The sequence below is a fragment of the Argopecten irradians genome, chromosome 6 (assembly GCF_041381155.1).
Source record: "Argopecten irradians isolate NY chromosome 6, Ai_NY, whole genome shotgun sequence".
In the NCBI taxonomy this organism is placed as follows: domain Eukaryota; kingdom Metazoa; phylum Mollusca; class Bivalvia; order Pectinida; family Pectinidae; genus Argopecten; species Argopecten irradians.
The window spans coordinates 18,058,849-18,084,456 of NC_091139.1; the positions used below are offsets into that span (position 1 = coordinate 18,058,849).

General features: G+C 35.9%; 2 protein-coding genes across 3 annotated transcripts in view; one reads left to right on the plus strand and one right to left on the minus strand.

The window, feature by feature from the left end:
* Nucleotides 1–19,081, plus strand: LOC138325206 (mRNA export factor-like). Its single transcript, XM_069270696.1, has 11 exons — nt 1–122; nt 2,583–2,684; nt 2,995–3,090; nt 3,657–3,749; nt 4,956–5,042; nt 11,329–11,415; nt 13,780–13,851; nt 14,095–14,202; nt 15,676–15,855; nt 16,810–17,004; nt 17,559–19,081. The coding sequence occupies exons 2-11, from the start codon at nt 2,610–2,612 to the stop codon at nt 17,646–17,648; spliced, it is 1,083 nt and encodes a 360-aa protein (XP_069126797.1). The 5' UTR covers nt 1–122; nt 2,583–2,609; the 3' UTR covers nt 17,649–19,081.
* The window catches only part of LOC138325207 (regucalcin-like), a 9,483-nt gene continuing 2,951 nt past the window's right edge, over nt 19,077–25,608 (minus strand). Inside the window, exons 1-6 of one of the 2 annotated variants that reach the window (XM_069270698.1) lie at nt 25,213–25,463; nt 23,937–24,115; nt 23,432–23,614; nt 22,411–22,626; nt 20,871–21,014; nt 19,077–19,499 (exon numbers count right to left, since the gene is read on the minus strand). In XM_069270698.1, coding sequence (XP_069126799.1) covers nt 19,294–19,499; nt 20,871–21,014; nt 22,411–22,626; nt 23,432–23,614; nt 23,937–24,093 — 906 coding nt within the window. In that variant the 5' untranslated portion in view covers nt 24,094–24,115; nt 25,213–25,463 and the 3' untranslated portion in view covers nt 19,077–19,293. Of the gene's footprint in view, nt 19,500–20,870; nt 21,015–22,410; nt 22,627–23,431; nt 23,615–23,936; nt 24,116–25,212; nt 25,464–25,608 lie in introns of those variants that run through there. The other variant, XM_069270697.1, reaches the window with a different exon arrangement.

The following is a 25,608-nucleotide window of genomic DNA, read 5'->3' on the forward strand; positions in this document are numbered from 1 at the left end:
AGAATACAGTCGTAGTCAAACGGTATTCAATCATACCACATGTCATTAACAAAGGAGACGTCGTGCGTCAAACGGTGATACCATTTGCGTTTACGATTTGCCGAGGGAAGGAAAAAACTGAGGTTTGTTTTGAAGAGATAAATTATCCTTTTTTATACAGACATTATTTTGGTGTACTTCTGAATAGGGACTAACTTTATGTGCATTTGATGTAAACTGTTATGCATCCCTCAATAACAGGGAGCAAGTATTCTCCCAGTACGGAAATCCCCTTATCTATTTCTGTCAACATGTGGTTCATAATAATTTGCGTTCTATCAGTTAATTTAATGGATACCGCCATAAGCCTTTATGATACCAATGAACTATTTTTAGTATCATTTAGAAACAAAATGTGTTATCAAGTTTAGTATGTACACTATACAACTATGTGCATTTTGTAGATCATACTCATAGCAGAGACATGGGTACGTAACAGTTGCCCATTTGAGTCACAGGGGGCCAACTCAATGAAAATGGATGTTGTCATACATTTTTTTTTGTATTTGGTGGATGGACTGATGAGTATATATGACCGTCATGTGATTTTTTTTCGAAAAATACGAGATTTGAAAAATTATTAAAAAATCGGGATATTTACTATAAAACAGAGAAAGGGACGACAGTCACCATATTGAAATTTCTACCCCCACCTCGATTAAAGTTAATTTTTTCACAATAGTATACCTTTTTTCCTAGAGTCATAGTCACGTAACAGTCCTCCGATAATCCATAATCACACACATACCATGCAAAAGCATATAAACGATGTCTATATAGTCGAACGCAATATTTAAATCCAAAATTACCGGCGCTTTCTGACTTGTGACATCGAAAGCAATGTCAAAGTGAATAGCGATTAGAGTGACTTCCCCTGCAGTGTAATTCAATCGGTTTAGTCAGAAATATTCCGATACGTTTGTTTTCGCGGAAATTTGAATATTAAAACAAATCGGAATACCTCTGACTAAACCCATTGAATTACATTGCAGGGGATGTCACTTTAATCGCTATTCACTAGCAATAGCAATAGAGGGCTGCCTTCGACTGGCAGCTCTCGATCAGGTCGACAGAAATATTATTCGGGCAGTCAAATGTGCAGGGTTCTTGCACGAGTATGCTAAAAATAAATTTGATACAGAAGGTGAAGGTCCTTTTCAAAACCGTCGTATTTGGAGAGTTTGATCAGAGTTAAAATGGCGGAATGAGACCGACTGTTTTCATTTATTTGGAACAACCGGTTCAGTTTTTTTTATACAATCTTATGAGGGCTTTTTCAAGGCTCGTTTGAAATAATATAAAATCACCAGATCTGTCTTTAATTCACAAACAAACAACTATTCAACCAACTCTGGGAGTAAAGCATTTGACTGACAGAGAGTTTGACATTTCTATAAATAACCTCACTCGAGAGTTGCCAGTCAAAGGCAGCCGAGGTGATTTAGTTAATGACTTTTAATAAAATTGAGACTATGAAGTTTGTCCCATTTTGATTTATAATGTACTACCAGTAATTAAGTTATGTTAGTAATGGTGCCATTTAAAAAATTTACTCCTTTTTTTGAGGAAAATATTTAAAACAACTTAATGCATTTCCTTTGACAGAATTTCTCATTCGGGTAACTTATAGATTACACAAATTGGTAACTGTTACTGAAATGGGTAACTGTTACCCATAGAGTTGTGCCCAACCTGATAAATGCTCATTGGTTGTGAAATACTCGGTAGTTTTGCTGATAACCTATAGTGTCATATGAATAAATATAGCAGACACAGATCTAGACTGTGGAAAGAACCCAAGACTTCTGAACACTAGCCAGATGCTCTTAAGGTTGACCTAGTCTACCTAGCCATTGATGAATGAATCAAACCAGTCCAACCTCGTTACCATTTACGTCCATAAAAAAATCTAGACCAAGACCCCATACTTTACAGTAGACATATACTGGCATTACAACAACACAAGTCCCTTTAAATTAACACCTACATGGGTTTATAATCAAATAGAAATGGAAAGAAGAAAAATGATGGCCATTTCAGGATAGGAGCTCTTTCCTATATTTAAACAATTTTCTAATTTGGTTGAGTGGCACGTACGTAGCACTACATTTTCTTGCTCGATCTGTGTATAGTGACCACATTAAACGCCTTTTGTACATGGCACTTTTCACGCTCCTACATTTACACTTAAAGTGACACATCCTCATATTGCTTTTAACATGACTTATTAACGACCAAGTTCATTTAAAGATGACATTGATCCAATTAACAATATACCGGTATAATCAATCTAGATTTTTAACCCTCTTAGAAGTTAGAATCATTGATGATCTTGCTGAAAATTCAATAAAAGCTTGCGTTTGCCACAAATCATTTTGTGTTGCAGTATGTAGTACAGGTTTCCATCAAGAATAAACAAATCATATGTTTTATCACAACAGAATCATATCTTCTTAATTTAATAACAGATATATGGAGTTACTTATTAATTGACAAAATCAAATGCTACAATGATATAGTGAAGTTGAAATATTTCTTTTCAGCCATTTGCAACATAAAGAAACCTAAAAATGAGCATATTTGGGACAAATAATTCATTTGGCAATACAGCCTCAACAAATGCCAATGCAATGAAAGATATTGAGGTTAGTATTAACTATATATATATATTGACATTCAAAGGTGCCTGTCATTGCAATTGTATATCTTTTTTTTAAGTTCTGTGGTATATAGTACTGTTTTGCTGAATTATGATTGAATTTGAATATGTGTTACTTCATTAAGCATTAACTGTTCATATGATATGTCATTTCATAATATTAACATATAAAAATGTTTGAAATTTCATAATATTAACATATTAAAATGTTTGAATGCTAAAATGTTATATTTTCAACGAGATAAAGTTAATGGTTATGAAAAGTTTGATGAGATGAATCACCATTTATTTATTAGGTTGCCTCCCCTCCTGATGACAGTGTCAGCTGTCTCAAGTTCAGTCCAGCCACAATGACACAGACATTCTTGGTCGCTGGCAGCTGGGATAACAATGTAAGACATATTCATAAAACCAGTTACATATGCAGTTTCATATTTTCAGCCTTGTAATTGTAATTGAGTTTTGACCAAGTAATTGTAATTGTAATTAATTACATTGCAATGTAATTGACCCCAACCCTGCCAGGAATAATATTCTAATTAAAGTTAAATTATCTCCACCATGAATTAATACTACCACTGATACAGATATACTTATTTTAATATTTTCAGTTCAGTACTAAGTGTTATTGTATCACTGCAAGTATTTAATTGTTACTGAGTAGTGCATCATATTTTATTCATTGAATACTTTAACAAAGGTCTTGGATTTGGTGTCTGATTCTTTATGAAATCTGGGATGGTTAAAATATACAACTCCATGCTAATTAACTCAATAAACTTGAAAATAAGATTATTTTGTTATTGTTCTTCTTTTTCCTAATACTTTCAAAAATTGGTATTAAATAGTTCTACAAAAGCAATGTTAACCTATATTATGAAATTGGTTAACCTGTTTTTAACTTTTGGATTATTTCAATCGTTATGTACTGCAACTCTTGTGTTTGTGTTTGTATTAGATTCGGTGTTGGGAAGTTCAGCAGACTGGACAGACAGTCCCTAAAGCCCAGCAGACACACCAAGGCCCGATCTTAGACTGCGACTGGAGTGATGTAAGGATCAATATCATTACCTGATTAATTGTCAGTGTGTATCTCAATAGGGGCCACATTGGCTAAATAGATAGATGTCCCAACATATTACCACAAGCTCTCCACCTCTGGGTCTGGAGTCTAAATCAAATCCCATGTGGTACAGTTGCCATGAACTGTAGTTTTTCTCTGGGCACTCTGACTTTTCTCAGCCTCTTAAACCTTGTCCAACCCTAATTTTTACGCTACAGAAATAATGCCTGGGGCTCTGTTTTCAAGCACTTTGATTGCAAGGTGACATCATTTGCACAGAAAACGATGACGTCACGTACCCGACTATTTTTTTGGTAATGTGGTTGCATGTTATGTGTATCCCTTCTCATTGCAAAATGATGATGAGAGGCGATCTACTAGTCAGACTGTATTTAACCCACAAATATAGTGTTTATATTTGGAGATAAATTTTGTAATGCTATTTAAGTGGAGTAGTTTTCAGCCCTAAAATATTTACAAGACATTGCTGGCAACTTAAAAACTGCAGAAATATTGTCAGGAATTCTTTGGGTCACCTAACTGTTAAATGGACGATTGTATTGATTATAACAGTGGACTCTACAAAGTTTAAAGGTTTTTTTTTTATTTTTAATGGAATTATTTTTGTCATTTGTAAATATCATAAAAATAACTCAAAATTAATATTTTCCAACATCTTAGTGTTTTTTTCACCTGTATCCATGTCTTGAATTCAAAATAAAAACAGAATTTACAATATTTTAACACATTGCCATTTTATTCTTAAAATGTAGGAAAATGGTAAAAAACATACTAATACATTTTCCACATCCCCGGTTATTTTTCTTTCTTTCTTGTACCAGAATTATATTTTTCATGAATAATACAGGCAGAATAAAATATCTTTATATGACAACTTATTTGTGAATTACCCTAAAAATGTTGTTTTTTGAGGTGCATGAAAAGTGATGATGTCTGCAAACGGAAGGTATTTTTGACGTATCGTTGTTCGTCAGCTAGGTATGAATATAGGACAAGGAGAGCGCACACTTAAAACCCCCTTAACTTAATCATCAGCGTTAAATAAATGTATCATTATGATTAGAAAAATGATACCTCTAGGATATACCATCATATGAAACCCCCCAAGAATCATTATTATTAATAATGATTTATTTACTGCAAGAATATCATGTTAAATATATTTATTCATAGGATGGTACAAAGGTATTCACAGCTTCATGTGATAAAACAGCAAAAATGTGGGATTTGAACAGTAACCAGGCCATACAGATTGCACAGGTAAGATTAAACAATTCATTATTTCCTTTATTCCTGGAGATTAACCAGATAATATTACTGTTTATCCAATAATCTACGTTTGTACACTGTACACCTTTTGCTTTGGAGTTCTGCTTTCTCAATTGATGCAAACCATTTAGATGAGTTGTTTCACTAATTACTGTTTCAGTTGCCTATTTTCAAATTAAAAACAGTCACAAAAATGTCTCAACTTCAGTTTGAGCTAAAGTAATTTTTGAGACTTTTAACAAATCTTTCAAAACACTTTTGTTCTTTATGAATCACAATCAGAAGAAAAAACATATTTAATACTGAATGGGTCAAAACTATCGGGGCAGTAAACAGTAGATTTGTAATTCATAAAAATAAGGCACATGCCTTAGTAATATAGATATAGTCATTTTACTGTGTTAAGAACGCTCACAAATTCATCAAAATACGTCATAAAACTCATCTCAGCTATTCTAAATCGTAAATTATTTTCCCAGGAGACCCTCGGACCCCCCAAATACAAAAACCTTGTGCCTTCAGCACTCGTAAATTCATCAAAATACATCGTAAAAACTCATCACAGCCATTCTAAAATTGTAATTGTTTTTCCTCGTGAAGCCCCCCTGACCCCCCAAATACAAAATTCTCGGGCCTTCTGCACTCACAAATTCATCAAAATACATCGTAAAACTCATCTCCCCCATTCTCCGTAAAAAAAATTCCTGGGGGAGACCCCCACCCCCAAACAACAAAATCTTGCGCCTCTGGCGCTTGCAAATTCATCAAAATAAATCGCACAACACATCTCAGTAATTCTAAATACTGTAGTAGTATTTTTCCATTTTGCGTATTAATTAATTTACTCTTGTTAATGACGCCACTGTCTATAGATGTGTACAAGGAATATATTTAATGATATATGAAAAAAGTATATATATAACGTATCTCCTATAGGGGGGGGGGGGAGCGGATGTGTTACGAAATATTGGGGACCTTTGCACCCCCCGTTTCATCTTCCTACGCCACTGATACCTATACAAAAGTATATATATGATTAATCTGCACAACGTTTGCAATTACAATATGATAGTTTGATTAAGATTTGGCCATTTTCTGTGCTTAATCATTCATGTGAATACTGTGGTAACAACAAAAAATACCTGAAAATTTGCAAAATATCGTGATTTTTAGCCTTAAATTTTTTTAAGACCTGCCTTAAATTGAGCATTTTTGACAAAAGAAGTTTATTTATTTTATAGGTCAATCATATGGATTTTTCAATATTTTTGTCTCGACCTGCACCATGGATTTTGCTTAAAGTAAAGCTAGCATTTCCAGTCAAGACATGTACACACTTCTGGAGGAGGCCAAAATCTTAATCTCTTACCCATTTTAGTCAAGTTTAGTTTAAAAAAAAAGAAATGAAACTAAAATCAAACCCTCCATATCGGATGTACCAATTTCAGAATACGCTTGATTTTTGGCGAGGGTCACCTCGCCATTGTGATCGTGGTTGCAAAATTCTCTTACAGTCAATTTCCTCAATATAATTGGCTAAGAACTTGCTCGCAGATACTAGCGCTCCTAGCGGCAGTGTATTCAACAACTTTGATTTTACCGGGAATTTTAAATAGCAAATTTTGAATATGAAAGTTATTGAAATAAGCGTATCTGTAATGTTGAAATAGGAATAGTAGATTACTGCTTTCATATCCTTACCATATACATCATCCAAATGATATAAGGTTGGAAAATTTTCACTTGAATTGTGTACAATGTATCTATAGACTTTTCGTCCCGAAAATGTTGTTTTCAACACATGAAGACGTTTCGTCCCGAAAATGCTTCGCTTCGCCCCACGCGTTTAGTCCCTACTAGTGACAATTATCCCGCAACGGAAAAAATGAAATCTATATTTCACCTGAAACATTAAAATTGTTACAATAATGATTTTTGCACTTTGAATCATATTAGTTCGGGAGCAAATTTATTTCAGGACGATATGGAGATTTGTTTATCACGGCTGCGTTATGCCACATGTACGTGTAAATCCACAATGGAAGAAAGACAACTCTAACAAAATTTTGGACAAACTTGGACTACTGATAAAATAGCACGTGACAGACGGTGAACATTTTGTAAATGTCCAAGGTGGCGTAATCTTTAAACTAACGGCAGTTATTAATAAGGTATGAATATTTACCACATCCATTATTACCGATAATTGTATAAGCACATGTATAAATATCAGATTATATCTATATACTAAAGCACGATCAGAGATTACCACTAAACCATACTTTTAAAACATTTTAGTTATTTTTAGCACAGGAGCTTGACGTTCTGATCATATACATACAGCATATTCATTAAACTAGGTAATACGAAGTATAAATTTTTGGCCGAATGACATAAATCATATATGGAATATTCAAATAACTCGAAGTGATATTTTTTGGACTACTAGATCGACGAAAATGCCGATTTCTTCTTCATAATTCTTCCGTAAAACGGCACTTAAAAAGCTGTTTCAATCTGTAACAAATGTAGAGAAAACTGTTAATTGTTTAGCAATTATCCTGAGTTATATTTTACCAACAAGCATCAGACATATTCCCGACTCTCACTTGCATTGTGTGATCACTCGAGCGGAACTAATCTCTACCACCTGGCACAGTCATACAAATGCAATCGCACAAAAGCCCACATCACTGTTTTTAGTGCGATTACATCTTAGGGTGTGAACAATGTTAGTTTTTTTTTAACTTTTTACTCAACAAAATAGACTTTACGCTTTTCATGATCAGCACCATCATTTTCTGTATAACTTATTAATTTACCACTGTACCCATGCATACGTGTGTATTTATACTTCTTTGTGCACATTATATAACAACTGCTATAGACTGTATATTACAATCAATTATATGATATTAGCCTTTTCAGTAATTACTCTGTTAATACATTTATTGTTTCCTTATGTTTTACAGAATGTCAGCATGCATGTATCATTTCAACTGGAAACAGTCTAGGAGAAGAATTGTGTGAACAAAAAGAAGTAATTTTCAACTGTGGAAGCTTAATATTGTAATGATTTTCAATCCGAAAATAATTACTGTCATCATCTTCAAATTCCTTATTGTGAATTTAACTGTAATATGATTTAAGCATATACCTGATATTTGTTTATATTCTATGACATGTACATGCTTGAAATGAAATGAATAAATAAAAGATTATTTAAATTTAAAACACAATGTGACATTAGCTGTTTATATTTTTTGTCAAAAATGTATTAAGCTTATCGTTCATAACACACTAATCATCACCTTCGAGAAAATTTAATGAAAATCAATTAAACATTATTTGTATAACACAGGTCGTCTTATGTTTTCCCCGCCTTGACTATCAATGTTCCCTGATCACTCTGAAAGTATTGATTTTACCTTTTTTTTCGATCACCACATGAACTGCCTTTAAATCAATCACACCAATGAGACATACATATTTACCTACATGCACAGTATGGTACCATATGTAACAGGAGAGGAGAAAATGTAGCGGCAAGACCGGGATTCGATCCCGGGACTCTCAAAACACTAGCTGAGTGCTCTACCGACTGAACTACCTGGTCATCGATAATCGACCCAGTCCAGTCCCGCTACACTCCCCCTCCTTTTTTACCCCACCATCACCAGATGGTGGGCTATTCAAATCGCCTTTCGTCCGTGGTCCGTCCTTCCGTCCGTCCGTTAACAATTCTTGTTACCGCTATTTCTCAGAAAGTACTGAAGGGATCTTTCTCAAATTTCACATGTAGGTTCCCCTAGGGCCCTAGTTGTGCATATTGCATTTTGGGACTGATCGGTCAACGAAATGGCCGACCGGCGGCCATCTTGGATTTTGATAGTTAAAGTTTGTTACCGCTATTTCTCAGAAAGTACTGAAGGGATCTGTCTCAAATTTCATGTGTAGGTTCCACTAGGGCCCTAGTTTTGCATTTTGCATTTCGTAACTGATTGGTCAACAAGATGGCCGACCTGCCGCCATCAATTTTGGATTTTGATAGTTATCGCTATTTGTCAGAAATTACTGAAGGGATATCTCTCAAATTCCATGCATAGGTTTCCCTTGGGCCCTAGATGTGCATAGTACCTTTGGGACTGATCGGTCAACAAGATGGCCAGCCGGCCTCTATCTTGGATTTCACCACTGTTTCTCAGAAAGTAATGAAGCGATTTGTCTTAAATTTCGTATGTAGTATGTTTGAAAAAGTTTGAAAAGCAGGGAAAAGATCCCTCTTTCCATTGTCAGACATAGATCATTCTTTGGTGGGCGCCAAGATCCCTCTGGGATCTCTTGTTGAATACATATGAGACCCTTTCAAACACCACAACCGTTGGTTATTTAGTTGGGTGGCAATTCTGTAACAGGAGAGAAGAAAATGTTGCTCTTCCGACTGAGCTACCTGATCACCGATAATCAACCCAGTCTGATCCCGCTACAAATATTTATCTGGTTATTTTATCTCCCTTCCTATTTTCAATCTACCTTTATGACTTAGAATCTTACCTGGTGGAAAAGAATATTTTGTCTTACAAATCTTGACAAATTATGCACACTGTGATTGTTGCAAGCTAAACTACGTATCCGCTAGCTGATTGCTGTTGATTGTTAATGATCTCAAACACACTAATTACTTATTGTGCCAAGTTAAGTAAATATATTTTACTCTTTTCAAATATTCCTGATTACTATTCATGTGTAATATCTCAAAACATTGACATGTGCACGGAGTACGGCGGACCAGACCGCCGATGTTTTGGACATCTGCTAGATATTTAAGTTTCAGGTTACGGCGGCCAATAAAAGAAAACAAACACAATGCGGTTTTCATATGTTATTTCTTCTAAATACAACACTTTTTGTGCAAGTTGTCAATCATTTATCGGGAATATTTTGCATTGAAATTGTCACCTTCATACATCGGTTTTGGGACTCCCTGGACATTGTTTTCCCCATTTTGTTGATGCGCAAAATATACCGATAGTAGATTTTTTAAGCATTTTCAGCCCTAAAAATTACCTGCGCAAAATTATACCAGTTTTTACGGTATATGATATTGGAATGTATCCCAAACTTTTTATCATATTATTTGCCAATAACACTGTTATGATATCAGAAATATCTGATGGTCTACAACAAGTGTTACATGAATTTTAACAATATTGTAAACATGGAAATTAGAACTTAATATCAGAAAGATAAAAATTGTGATCTTCTCAAGACGTAAATCGGTACAACAACACCAGTTGATGTTATGGAATACAGAATTAGATTTATAAGTATTGTTTACATATCTAGGTTCAGAAAATAATGTTAATGGTAGCGTTTTTAAAGAAAGGGAAAAAACCTGCTGAACAAACAATTAAATCGGTGTTTGCTGTTTATAAGAAATAAAGGAATGTATCTCTTCCTGTTCATCTTAAACTGAAAATATTTGATTCACTTGTAATGACAGTTTTATTATACTCATCAGAGGTATGGGGATTTGAAAATAAAAAATGTTGTAGAAAAATTCATTTGTGATTTTGTAAAACGATCCTGAAGTTAAGAAAGTGTACAACCAATTTCATGGTCTATGGTGACCTAACAAGTTATCCGGTTTGAATTGAAGTTCGGATACAATGTATATCGATCAGCTTGCTGTTTTACAAAAGAATAATTACAAAACTTGTTAAAAGTATACCAATTGACCAATTTATCCAAAAATCACATGGTGATATTGATAAGTCTTCTAGAGGACAGACATATTCTATATTTAAGACATTTTGGCATAAAAAAGTATGGCATTTGTCTTTCTCTGCTGCAAAACAATACTTGTTAACTGATACTGTGGTCCCAGGAACTTGATGACAATAGTCATTAAGAATGGATATTTTCATTAACATCAAATTAACAAGGAAAATGCTAAAGGTGTCATAAAATCATTTGACATATAACATCATAGGAAATATTAGAATGAGCTTCCAAGATTTTAGTATGTCTCTTATCTTAACACCAGCCAAATTTGTTTCTTATTGTACAAAACTACAGTTTTATTGACCTTAGAAATATATTCCTCCTAATATCGAGACCGAGCCATTTAGTACTTTCAGTACTTTGATTAATTTTGTATGCATGGTTCAAAACAGGGGCTCCCCACTTAGTAAAAATATAGACCGGGGCCAGGCTGTTCTTCTGTGGTCTACTACCTATGGTCTTTCCTTTCTTTGATTATGGTTTTGTCTTGTAGCATGACGCCCCTATCAAAACAATCCACCACATCAAGGCGCCTAACTACAGCTGTGTTATGACAGGAAGCTGGGACAAGACTCTCAAGGTAAGGGAGATAACTGTGTTAAAACGCAAGGTGTAAGGGAATTGTAGATTTACAGAGTTACCTCCCTTGTGGGTAGGTATTCACTGTGACATCATTTTGTGAGCGAAATTCATGTTGTTTTCTCTGAAAAGTATGATGTTTCGTTCACAAACACATGACGTCACAATTAATACCTACCTACAAGGGCAGATAACTCTGTAATATGCAAATACAGAATACCGAGAGGTAGTGGTACATGTAATTACACAAGTTGATATGTAGTTTCAGTGGTGACCTTGTAATGCCCACATTCTATAATTCAATAAGTATATTTGTTTTTCATTTCAATAAAAAACATTTAATTGTCAAAATTTGTTGAAAATTTATTAAAACAATCATGTATCTCAAGCATTTCATGTGAAATGTATTAAAAGAGCTTCTGTGTGAATGGCTCAAATACTTCTCTTGTAAATGAAATATTTTCTTTGTGATGATGTCAGAATTGTTTGAAGAAGAAAAATAAGTTTGTACCTATTGTTGCTGTTTGACTATGACAGGCTATGAATAGTTATTATTTCATATGGCCCGAAGGGCCGGTGAGCTTATGTCATGCGCGGCGTCCGTCGTCCGTCGTCCGTCCGTCGTCCGTCCGTCGTCCGTCCGTCAACATTTCCTTTAAATCGCTACTAGTCATAGAGTTCTGCATGGATTGTAACCAAATTTGGCCACAAACATCCTTGGGGGAAGGGGAACAGAACTTGTATAAATTTTGGCTCTGACCCCCCGGGGGCAGGAGGGGCGCGGCCCAATAGGGAAAATAAAGGTAAATTCTATAAAACACTACTTGTCCTAGAGTTCTGCATGGATTGTAACCAAATTTGGCCAGAAACATCCTTGAGGGAAGGGGAACAGAACTTGTATAAATTTTGGCTCTGACCCCCCGGGGGCAGGAGGGGCGGGGCCCAATAGGGGAAATAGAGGTAAATCCTATAAATCGCTACTTGTCCTAGAGTTCTGCATGGATTGTAACCAAATTTGGCCACAAACATCCTCGGGGGAAGGGGAACAGAACTTGTATAAATTTTGGCTCTGACCCCCCGGGGGCAGGAGGGGCGGGGCCCAATAGGGGAAATAGAGGTAAATCCTATAAATCGCTACTTGTCCTAGAGTTCTGCATGGATTGTAACCAAATTTGGCCACAAACAGCCTTGGGGGAAGGGGAACAGAACTTGTATAAATTTTGGCTCTGACCCCCCCGGGGGCAGAAGGGGCGGGGCCCAATAGGGGAAATAAAGGTAAATCCTATAAATCGCTACTTGTCCCAGAGTTCTGCATGGATTGTAACCAAATTTGGCCACAAACATCCTTGGGGGAAGGGGGAAAGAACTTGTATAAATTTTGGCTCTGACCCCCTGGGGGCAGGAGGGGCGGGGCCCAATAGGGGAAATAGAGGTAAATCCTATAAATCGCTACTTGTCCTAGAGTTCTGCATGGATTGTAACCAAATTTGGCCACAAACATCCTTGGGGGAAGGGGAACAGAACTTGTATAAATTTTGGCTCTGACCCCCCGGGGGCAGGAGGGGCGGGGCCCAATAGGGGAAATAGAGGTAAATCCTATAAATCGCTACTTGTCCTAGAGTTCTGCATGGATTGTAACCAAATTTGGCCACAAACAGCCTTGGGGGAAGGGGAACAGAACTTGTATAAATTTTGGCTCTGACCCCCCCGGGGGCAGAAGGGGCGGGGCCCAATAGGGGAAATAAAGGTAAATCCTATAAATCGCTACTTGTCCCAGAGTTCTGCATGGATTGTAACCAAATTTGGCCACAAACATCCTTGGGGGAAGGGGGAAAGAACTTGTATAAATTTTGGCTCTGACCCCCTGGGGGCAGGAGGGACGGGGCCCAATAGGGGAAATAGAGGTAAATCCTATAAATCGCTACTTATCCTAGAGTTCTGCATGGATTGTAACCAAATTTGGCCACAAACATCCTTGGGGGAAGGGGAACAGAACTTGTATAAATTTTGGCCCTGACCCTTGGGGCAGGAGGGGCGGGGCCCAATAGGGGAAATAGAGGTAAATCCTATAAATCGCTACTTGTCCTAGAGTTCTGCATGGATTGTAACCAAATTTGGCCACAAATATCCTTGGGGGAAGGGGAACAGAACTTGTATAAATTTTGGCTCTGACCCCCCCCCCCCCCCCCCCCCCCCGGGGGCAGGAGGGGCGGGGCCCAATAGGAAAATAAGAGGTAAATATTCAAATTCCTTCAGAAAAGAAACAATGAACCTGTATTCAGAACATGACTTGACATTACAAACCAGGTGAGCGATACAGGCCCTCTGGGCCTCTTGTTTTTCATATTATTCCTTGTGCACTTAGTTTTGGGACACCCGACAGCCAACTCCTATAGAATCTATACAGTTACCAGAGAGGTGCTATTGTGCTGATGTGGTAAGTCATTAATGTCATTGCAAACACATAATGTTACGAAACGGAGTCTGTTTAAAAAGAAATCAAGTTTCATAGGTGAATGGAAAACTTATAATCTTGAATTTCTTGACCTGTCTGATAAATATTCAAACATTCTTACCGAACTTATCTTGGAATACAAAGCCCATCATATCACATTAAAATTACATTAAAATGCTTATCTTTGTTTGAGTGGTTTAGCTTGCATTTATTACTTGCGAACAGAAATACCCAATGGCCGTGGTTGGAACTGCTGAAAGAGGATTGATTGTGTACCAGTTAGAGAATCGACCTCAAGAATTCAGTCGGATTGAGTCGCCGCTGAAATTTCAGGTAACCAAAGTGTGAATGGTAAAGAAATACAGTAACAAATGTTAAGTCAGATTAATTTTACACTTTCACTCCTAATTACATGTTCTTTTTTGCAGTGCTTAATTTGGTCGCTTTCTTATTGTTTATGAAATACGCAAAATTATATCACATGCACAAATAGGATGGTTTGCATTAATTAAGTATTGCCAAATATTTTGGAATTACCGTATTTATTCCATTAGAAGCCTTAACTTGGGTGCAGGAAATTTTTCAAAGGGGCTTCTAATAGAACCCAAAATTTCAGACTTAAAAGTGTGTCAGAAAAATTGTATGAAAGGCACTCACACGGCCAACAACGTAAAAAGTTCATTTTTGAAAAATTGTTAACAAACAAGATTAATTGGCATGGATGTTTAAAAACACATTCACTTGATCATGAACATTGTATCATTTAGCTTAGGTCATGTAACTTGCTGATATGTGTGTAGAAAATGACATGAGGTTGATCTCGATCCCACAATCGTGTCAATTTCTGGCTTGACAATGATCATGTAAATTTCTGGCTAGACATTTTAATTGGGTCATGACTGCAAATTCTACCAATTCACTTACGTTTTGCCACCAAATGACAAAAACAAGCATTGGTCATTTCAGTACCTAATATATCATTACCTTGTAATCAGCGTGTCAGAGGCCATGTCCGTAACAAAGCTGCCATGATGTGATTGTTTACATTCGAGATCGACGCAGTGCATCTTTGGAAGCACATGTGTGAAGAGATTGTCAGTTACAGTGCATTCGTATAGGCCAAGCAGATGCTAGAAATACTTTAGACAGTGTTTTAATGCAATTTATACTCGCATATATATTTGAAACTTGATCAAGATAATTCACCACATTGATAACAATACCAGAAGAATTATCAAACACATTTTGGCCCAGTGAACACATAGCTTTGTTACCCTTGGCTTAGGCCTGGAAGTCGACCCTTTGAAGTTTAATGACAATGATAAGCTCATATCGCTAAAGACAAATGTGTTGTTATGATTTTGAAACTGATTCTCTATTTATTTATTAACTTTCAGCGTGAACATTTTACGTTTTGATGGGAAGTTTTGTGATATACGTTTTGAAAATTTGACATTTGGATTGGAAGTTTTGTGACTTACATGTAGGTTGGAAAAATAACTAAGAAAATAGGTGGAGGTGTGTTTATTAGAGACTGGGCTTCTGATGGAATAAATACGGTAGTATCTGTTTGTTATGTACTTATTTTGATCATATCTTTGCATACAAGCTATTGAAATCACAGTGTCAATGTCATCATTATACAAATACTTTTTTCAGAATAGGTATACATGTACATGTAATATATAACATATTTTGGTTAAAAACAAATCATTTTAGATGATGGCAGTGCTTCTATGAAAATGTTTTTAAATAAAACAATGATTTGCTCTTCAAAAAAACCCGGACATGCCTGTCTTGTTTCAGCATCGATGTTTGAGCATTTTTGCTGACAAGAAAACAAGTGCTCCGACAGGATTTGCTTTGGGAAGCATAGAGGGGAGAGTGGCAATACACTACATCAACCCAACCAGTCCTAAAGATAACTTCACATTTAAATGTCACCGGTCTAATGGTACCACCGGAGGGATGCAGGATATATACACGGTAAGGACAGCTGTCAGATAATACTACAAGAGATTCTTGTGTTATCAGCTGAAAAAAGGCTTGTAGTCATCTGTATTATGTATTTTATCATGTTTCCCTTTAATGCAATAATTCATACTTATCAGCATAATAAGCAATGTTATAGAGAATACAGTGTTAAATCTGTTATTTGAATTTATTATGATAACTATGTACCGCAAAGAGCATTATGCACAAAGAAAATTCAAAATTCACTTAGTAATGTTGAAATAAATTGGCTGGTACTTGGTAACTGTGGTATGAAAAGTATCATGCTAAAGATAAAAAGAATCAAAAACACTTTGGGCAGTGAGCAAGTACTGGCCATGTATTCATAGTTTTCATCCATGTTATCTCAACTTTCCTTCACCTTATAACCACAAATAAATGGGTATACATGTACCCATCTAAAGTGAATTGTCGGGCAAAGAAAACCAGTCTAAATGCGTTCATTGGCCTTCCAAAAGTCTTTACATATCAAAATAACGGTCAATTTCTGCTTCCGTTGTCCAATTTAGACCATTGAAATTATGGGAAAGCCCTGTGTAAATTTAGCACAGTGCCAAAAATAAATTTGCCTAACTATTCGAAAGCGAGGCTGTGTGGAAATTTCAACACAGATATAGCCAGCCGGGAGGACGTTTTATGATTTCTATAATATAAATTAATTTCTGTGCATGCAGAGCGATTTGATTGGAAATTTCTATTTTTCTATTCCATTAGAAATTATAGTGTAAATATATATATATATATCATGATCATTTTTACCGACTTCAGCCTTCCCTTACCAGGCTTTTCACTTTAAAGTAAACAATAACAAACACAAATTTTAACATAAAGTGTTACACTCGCATTCCATTCTGTCCTACCCATAACACATAATGAGAGTTCGGGGCATTTTGTTAGATATTGTTAGTAATTTATTTGTATTTTCAGGTGAATGACATTGCATTCCATCCTAGCCATGGTACACTGGCGACAGTCGGATCAGATTGTAGATTCAGTTTCTGGGACAAAGATGCCCGCACAAAACTCAAGACGTCCGAGCAGTTTGACCAGCCATTGACTGCTTGTAACTTCAATGCCCAAGGAAATGTGTTCGCCTACGCAACAAGCTACGACTGGTCCAAGGTATGGATTTGTACTCTCTTACGTCACACATAAGGGACATAACTCTATCAGAAGGACAACTTGACATCATTACTGTCTTTTATGAGGGAATATTGGTGACTTTGTATAGAAGTAATTCTATCTGTGCAGACAAAACAGATTGTCTAATTTACAAGGCAGTCTTACATTTGTATACACATATAAAACAGACTTTTACGTGATATAAGATTAACAATAGAAAATACAAATGTGTTTGTCTGGTATTTTTAAATTTTATTTTTCTTGGGGGGGGATTTAGTTGAACTAGCTACTTCTTCTGTTTATTAAGAAATAATTACATATTGTGGAGAAGAATATGATTTAACATGTTTTTGTTTTTAAAGTATAGTTACATGTATATATATATATATACATTTGTGTTTTCTGTGTTACATATCATGGCTGATATTTCTACAAATATATGAACTTTTTATTCCTATAGTGCAATTGTATATACTTATTACTTGTATTCGCATAAAATAAATCTTGAGAGCTTTAGTGTAAATACAAGTGAGTTTGTTTCTGTTCATTTCCAGGGCCATGAGGGATTTGATCCCCAGAAGAAACCTCATATCTTTTTGCGGCCTGGATTTGATGACCTCAAACCAAGCATGAAGAAGTCATGAGAAGTTCTAAATGAAATGACTACAAAAGATTCATCAAAATATGACATTTGTTGGCATTCACTCATTGACCCCTGAAAACCTTAATGGACTCTTCTAGCCTTTGAATTACAAGAGTTTAAATATGTTTTTAGGGGGGAATGATCATGAGTTAAGACAGTTTGAAAAGGAATTGCCTAGTGCTGCTCTACAGAATATGTGCTTTGTATATAAATATAAGATCATGCATGTAATAAGATTCCACATTTTTCTGACAGATTTATAAATATGAATACTTAATTTGAAAATTAATAATAATGAAAATTTTAATAATTTCCTGTATTAGTGTTACGGAAATGAAAAGTTTGAAAGCACTAAACATGCACCAGTAGTTTTGTATACAACTCATTTTCTTCATAAATATCATTGTAATTCCTAATGAATAGGAAGAGATTTACATATTTTAACATACACATTAGTTTAACCTATTCTTGGGAATACAATTTTAATTGAAGTTGAGATGCTCTTACCTTATAAATAGAGTCGAATATTTATACAAGTTATCAACATTTTGGTAAGGAAATAGATAATCAAATATATTGCTTATCTCCATTTGACCTCTGAAAAGAAGAATATTGTGAATTTTTCGAATTGGTTTTTTTTTAATTTGCTGTTTCATTGCAATGCATCATAATTGTTAATTCATGTTTTACTTCAAGACCTTGCAAACAATTTAGAGTTCAATTAGAAGAAGCAAAGAGGATTTTGTGTATGCTTTTCAAAATTTTAGCTGTTTAGATCTTAATGCATAGAACTTGAAGTCTTGTAATAAGGAAAATATCAATGACATACTCTTGTTTTGTTAAATGGACATGTAACAGTGCACAGGATTTTATAACACTGTCTCCACTAGGGATCAAACTGAAGACCTCTTGATTACAAGTCTGACGATCAACTAATGGAGCTAAAGTGAAGTTCTCCCTAGTATAGCCAAGAGGCATATTGCGGATACTTTTCACCAGAGTTTCACATAACTTCATGCAGGAGCTTCGTTTGTGTGTTAAGTTTCCTATATGCATGTAATGTAAATATAATTGCTCAGCTTTTTTTTAATGTCTACGTTTCAGTTTTGAAAAATGTTTATAAGGTTATGGGTCTGTTCTAGATCTGTATGTACTAGAGTAATAGTGCATTGAATTGGTCATCACAAAATTATGCAAATTGTACATCAAGTTTACAATTTAAACATAATATCTTTTTATACTGTTGCTGATGGATGCTTTATGAGAGCTGTTCTGTCGTTTCTACATCAATATATAAATATATTGTACATGGTACATGTGAATATTTTGTTGATTAAATATTGTCGGTGAAGTGCACATTTCCTGATTATTCAGATATAGTTGGAGATCCTTATACATATATGAAAAACACAGCACAATAAAGCATTGAACAAGTATTGTATATATTTTATTTTATACTCGTTTATTACATACTTAAAATAATTTTATAAAAATAATTTTATTTTGTTCATTCTAACAGTTGCAGTTTATGACTGATTCAATCAAATATCTGATTTAGCTGTCGCTGAAAACACACACTATAGCACTTTTCATTTACGCAATATATTGAAATTATATAACTTATAACAAGTTTGTTAAAAAAATTATTAACCTTCATAAATAGTGGCAGGACAACCTTTGACCCCTAACCCTGTGACCTTGAAAACAGAACCAGACAGCGGATATTTCTCCAGTTCCTCCTCTGATGCCCCTGTACGTGCACATGTAACAAACAACTCGTCAAGGTTTTTCCCACCAAAACAACACGACGTTGTCCTAAGGGCTGGGAATTCTATTGTTCTCATCTCTTTCCCTGTAAATGAATAATGAACAGGAGTGTTCATCACTTTATAATTCAATTTTGCTTGTTACGAGCATTTTCTTTAGCTTAAAAATTTACTGTATCAGCACATAAAGGAAAAAATGGCGTCGCCGTTTGAAACGTTGCTTCTGATTGGCTGAGATGACGGCGTAATGGTATTATAGACAAAAGAGTCCCAAAATGAATTTTGAATATTGAAAAGATTATCTTTATGAGAAAGACTTCGCGGTTTATTTAGAGTACACTCAGATTTTTGTGCTATATCTCCATAAAATAAAAATAAAATATCCGAGTTAATTCTTAAAGAACCTTCTCAATAGTGGTACTTTTGGGTGTATATTCATATATCATAGTATACAACGGAAGGAAGACTAGTACAAAACTAAAAGTTATGAAAAGAAACATTTTTCTAGATACAGGTATGTTATAAATTGTACCTGGACCTATTTTTCTTCAAAAGGTGTCATGGTGGCCGAGTGGTGAAAATGTTACAACAAATTACCACAAGCACTCCACTGCAGTCACACGTTCAACCAAGTACTGACTACTTGTTGGTGTTTTTCTCAGGTACACCGACTTTACGTCTACCATCTATATCTGACACGTCCTTAAATGACACTGCCTGTTACCAGGTAACAGAGTGTTTAACAAAACAAACCTGACTGTTACCAGGTAACAGAGCGTTTAACAAAACAAACCTGACTGTTACCAGGTAACAGAGTGTTAAACAAAACAAACCTGACTGTTACCAGGTAACAGAGTGTTAAACAAAACAAACCTGACTGTTACCAGGTAACAAACCTGACTGTTACCAGGTAACAGAGTGTTAAACAAAACAAACCTGACTGTTACCAGGTAACAGAGTGTTAAACAAAACAAACCTGACTGTTACCAGGTAACAGAGTGTTAAACAAAACAAACCTGACTGTTACCAGGTAACAGAGTGTTAAACAAAACAAACCCGACTGTTACCAGGTAACAGAGCGTTTAACAAAACAAACCTGACTGTTACCAGGTAACAGAGCGTTTAACAAAACAAACCTGACTGTTACCAGGTAACAGAGCGTTTAACAAAACAAACCTGACTGTTACCAGGTAACAGAGCGTTTAACAAAACAAACCTGACTGTTACCAGGTAACAGAGCGTTTAACAAAACAAACCTGACTGTTACCAGGTAACAGAGCGTTTAACAAAACAAACCTGACTGTTACCAGGTAACAGTTCAACAGTCCTTAAAATGCCATTATCACTTCAAACGATTTAATTTTTAAAACATTTCAGTTTCAATTACATTGTATGTAAATACATGGAGAAGAATTCCGTTTGTTGTGATCACATAATACTGTAATTATACTACTTACCAGTAAGCGGGTCAAAGCGTATCACCTTGCCCACCCTGTAGCAGGCCACCCAGAGTTTGCCCTCTGTATCAATGGCCATGCCATCTGGGAAACCAAGTGTGTCTAATGTTCCTTCCCCAAAATCAACCACTGTCCGCTGGTTACCTAGCAAAAGGGGACAACAAAATAGTTATTAGGACCATTAAATAGTTTATTTAGGACAATTAGAGTTTTATGTTGCTTTAATGGTCCAGGCCCCGATTTCTCGAAACAAAAGTGCTGGATGAAGTTTTTCTCCTTATGTAACTTATATGAAAATGTATGACTTTACAAGTTTGTTTCGAGAAATCTAGGCCTGGTTGACACCACATGCGTAAAGCATTATTTTTTAAATGTATATAGCTGAATGAACTTACAATTTATGCATGGTCACATGAGCCAAAAGGGCTGAAACCTTTTTTTAAATGTATAATATGCAGGGATGAAAATGTCATTTCAAATGATACGTCAAACCTGCTCCTGATATAAATGACCCTCTGTCTTATGCAAACACTGGTAAACATGGCCAGGGGTCTCTATAAACGTATCTGAGATGTTATCTATTCATGCAGTTATCAGCAGTCAAAGTTTGTTTTGTTCAAATGACTTGTCTCAACCACAGCGGCCTGCAAGGTTAAAATCAAGACAAAAATCTTCTCAATACACTGATATTGGACACAGCGGCCTATAGCATACTTGAGATAAATGTGACCAAATTACTCCTAATGAATGTCCTTGACTTGCATTCGATTGGTATGCATTACTGGTCTTGTTTGTGTCAATTTCTTAATTCATTAGGTGAAATGTTAAAATGAATGATCCTGGACCGCAATTAAACTGACATGGATCGACATTTGTTTTTGGTAAAATGACATTCTTATTACGAGGGAGATTTGCCGATTTTTATTTTAAGTGGTTTTCGTTGGAATATGGTTAGTGTAAGTTTGGATGTAAAAAATGTCGAACTAAAGGATATAGTGTACAGCTTCACCTCACGTCTGTATTTGAAATACAAACACGTTTTGTGGGAAGCCAGCTACATTGCAAATGGAGAATAAATGACTAATTTTTTTTACTGTGGCTATTTTCAAACGTTTCATCCCATACAAAAACCAGTATGAAGATTGCATTATGTAAACATGCAAATGGTTGTCAATTGTTCGAAAATTTTGAATTGCTATGAAAACGATAATAGTAAAGAGAGAGAGGGGGGGAGGGAGAGAGAGAGAAATCTATATGACTTTATGATTCATGCAGTTTCGGAATTTTTTGTTGTCTCGGCAATAAATATACTTATACTTCTAACATAATATAGAATTTTGATAAATGAAATCAGCATGACAAAATAATAGACATGACAAATAACAATGCAAACGAGTTTATTTACAGTTTCTCTTTTTATGGTACGACCCCGGTCTGCCATTCTGATCGACGAGAATTACTTCCCTTTTATTTGAAGGAAGTAACGTTAACTCTGTTAGACCAGAATGCCGTGACCTACTAGGCCTGATAATATACCTACTGATGTTGCCAGTGTCGATATCGTAGTCGAATCCGTACACCTTCCTAGGGAGTGAGTCGATGAAGTACATCGTTCGGTTATCCTCCGTCCAGGCCAGCCCATTAGATATATTAATCTTATCCACGTGCTTCACGACCTGCCCATCCAAACCGAGACAAAACAGGGCCCCTTTCTCCCTCTCGGGGTCAGCTGGCACAGTCTCGTGTCCCATGGTACCTGGTAAACCGAAAACACATTGGTTCCAAATTTAGTCGCCAGTGATCTATCTACCTTTGCGGGTAGATATTGTATAATGTCATGTGTTTTTGAGCGTAACGTCATATATTTTTCGAAAAAAAACGACGTGAATATAAAATTTTGACGTTATTTAAAAATAATGACGTCAAAATGGACACCTCCCCGCATGGGAAGTAACTCTGTTATATACAAGGCCGGAATAGAAGTGGTCACAAGTAACAAAAATCCATGAAGTACAGTTAAATTAATAACTTCCGCAGATTGCATTTAATATTCCTTACATTGTACAGTGAAGCCTGCTTTAGCGGCCACTCTGATAACGACCACTGATAATGACCACCTGTTTAATACGACCGGGTTTTTTTCTTCAAAATTTTAAAACGATTGTCATTTTGACATGAGTATACATTTTGACCCGTGACCGCATATACAATTTGTACATGTATAGCTGTAAACTATCCTGATCTATAAGCGTTACTTCTCCTCATTTCACTGCGTCAGTACACCGTGCGTCAGATCAGAATGCATACGGAGTTAAACGAATGAAAGTAATTCTGTTATACCAGAAAGTATTTTTTTACATTATATATGTATATATAGATACTGCAGTTGAAGAATCTACATGTACGTACAAGCCGAAATGAATGTCTCGAAATACCAATACCAATGATATAGATAAGGTCGACCTCCAATGCTCAGAAATGGACATTCTCTGAAAGCCATGAAGTTATCAGAAATACCATTCAGAAACATCAAAATACGCCAAAACTGAAGACGTCATTACCTGCCCATAGTCTGCCCCGAGGATCACACTTTCCGTCGTTGAATCTATCGTTGGTGCCATTAGGTGGAACCTCGTATAGGGTGGTCACCTTTCCACTGTCCCAGTCAAAATGAGCAAACTTACGACCAGTCCCAATGATGTAGCCACCTTTCCGACTTGGCACCACCAAGCTGACAGACTCGGCTAAATCACAAAGAAAACATAGAATGGGTATACAACAACAATTCCATAAAACCCTATAAAAGAAAACAACTGACAGCTCAGGAAGGATGGTATTCTATTTATTTGCTAAGTATCTTATTTATATGGATATCAACGTCGATGTTAAATGACTGTGTTGCATAATTATAATTTTTCAGTGAAAGTATGCTCGTTGCTGCCCAGTAGCCTTGTCCAGATCATATAGTGGAATTAAGTGGGAGCCCACTGAAATGGATGGTTTTCTTTTGAAAGCGGAAATGTGTATGTTTACAAAGTGCCGAGAATTTCAGAAGTGTGTACGTACCGAGATATTTCCCCTCCTGTTGCCCAGTAGCCGAGTTCCAGCGGACAATCCCTCCTGCCATTATGTCCACATACAGTAAACTCTGAGAGGCATCGTCCCAATGTGGTCCCTCCCCGGTCGTCTTGGCACCATTTTTGATGGCAACTTCAACCGACATGTTGTGTCTCGGCAGTCACTCTCTGCAATGTATTTCGGTAGTTACATGTCGTATGACCACGATTTTGATAGAATACAATACCAACTATATTGCTCTAATACATTGATGACGTTTTGTACATCATCAGACAGTTGGTAGCTAAATAGGCCATGGACTAGAAGGGGCCCACATGCACCCCCACCCCCGAACCATTTTTTTTTTCTAAACCCTTATGACCCACTGATCACAAATCAAAATGTTAACATTGTATAAGTTGGGATGAACTTCCGGTTTGACGTCATCAAGTTGGCTGCCATCTCGAATTTCACTAAAGAGTGAAAAATAGTCATAACATTAACATTTTTCAACCGAATTAGTCAAATTAGGTATCAAAATGATCACAACAAATATATATTAGGATCAAATAACCCGATATGTGTACAGATTTTTACGCAGGAAATGAAAGAATCGGATTTTAGCTTGTACGCAGGAAATGAAAAAATAAAAAAAGTTTAAGCTCATTTTTGGCAACTTTTTCATATTTGGCTTGACGCAGTAAAATGTTTTCTAACCACAAACTAGTATTCATAATCAATTGTTTTACCTCTTATCAATCTGAAAAACAATAGAAAATATAGAGATGTAAAAGAGAATGATTACTATACCATTATTAGGTTTACAAAATATCACTGAGTGCGTATACTAGGCACATGATTGGGTTTTTTTCCAGACCGCAGACACTAAAGCTTCCTGGTGACTTAGAATTGCCTAAATGTATTATTGGCTATTGGCGATTGATATCTTAACAAATTTGAATTTAATGTTGGCTGAATATCTAAGTTGGACTTCAAAAGTTCCTTACATAATCAATTTCATGTTCGAAATTTTGTAGACTAGTGGCGTCCCAAAATTAATTGTTACAGCCCGACGCCAACTAAAAGGGTATCAAATTAAAACTTAGGTAAGCATATATTTCCGTTAATATCATAATACTTTGTCGTCTTCAATGTCGATAGGCTGATGTGACATTACATTACCGGTTTACCACCATGGTTCTAACTTTTCAAACGTCAATGGCCAGAGTTAACATTAGGAACATCAGGTTCAGGGATCTAGGAGCTGTTCCTGTGTCCAACCTACTGATTCAGATATCGTCTATGATGTTCCAGACTTCCCTGGCATGATGGAAAAGACACCAGATCAACATTCTTTGAAGAGTTGAGTTGAACCCCCAGCGACCATATATGGCACAGGAGAATTCTTTGAGGTCATAATGAGGTCTGCAGTGAAGTTTCACTCTTTGCCAAGTCTGGAAAGCACTGCAGAGAACCTTTTCTGGAGAGTCTTCAATGGTGTCTCCACGCATACACCAGATGTGATACAACCAGCACCTTTAAGGGAATCGAAAAAGTCAGACTTATGAAGACTCTTCAGAAAACTCAATTGTTCACTGCAAGTGCTTTCTAGGCTTGGCAAAGAATAAAACATTTACCATTTAAGACCTCATTAATGACTTCGAGGATATCACCCGTGCCA

Bases quoted from the DNA above. Each gene is read 5' to 3' on its own strand.
- LOC138325206 (XM_069270696.1), top strand. From the start codon at position 2,610: ATGAGCATATTTGGGACAAATAATTCATTTGGCAATACAGCCTCAACA. The intron at 14,203-15,675 runs GTAACCAAAGTG...GTCTTGTTTCAG, and splicing joins AGTCGCCGCTGAAATTTCAG to CATCGATGTTTGAGCATTTT. The intron at 15,856-16,809 runs GTAAGGACAGCT...TTGTATTTTCAG, and splicing joins GGATGCAGGATATATACACG to GTGAATGACATTGCATTCCA.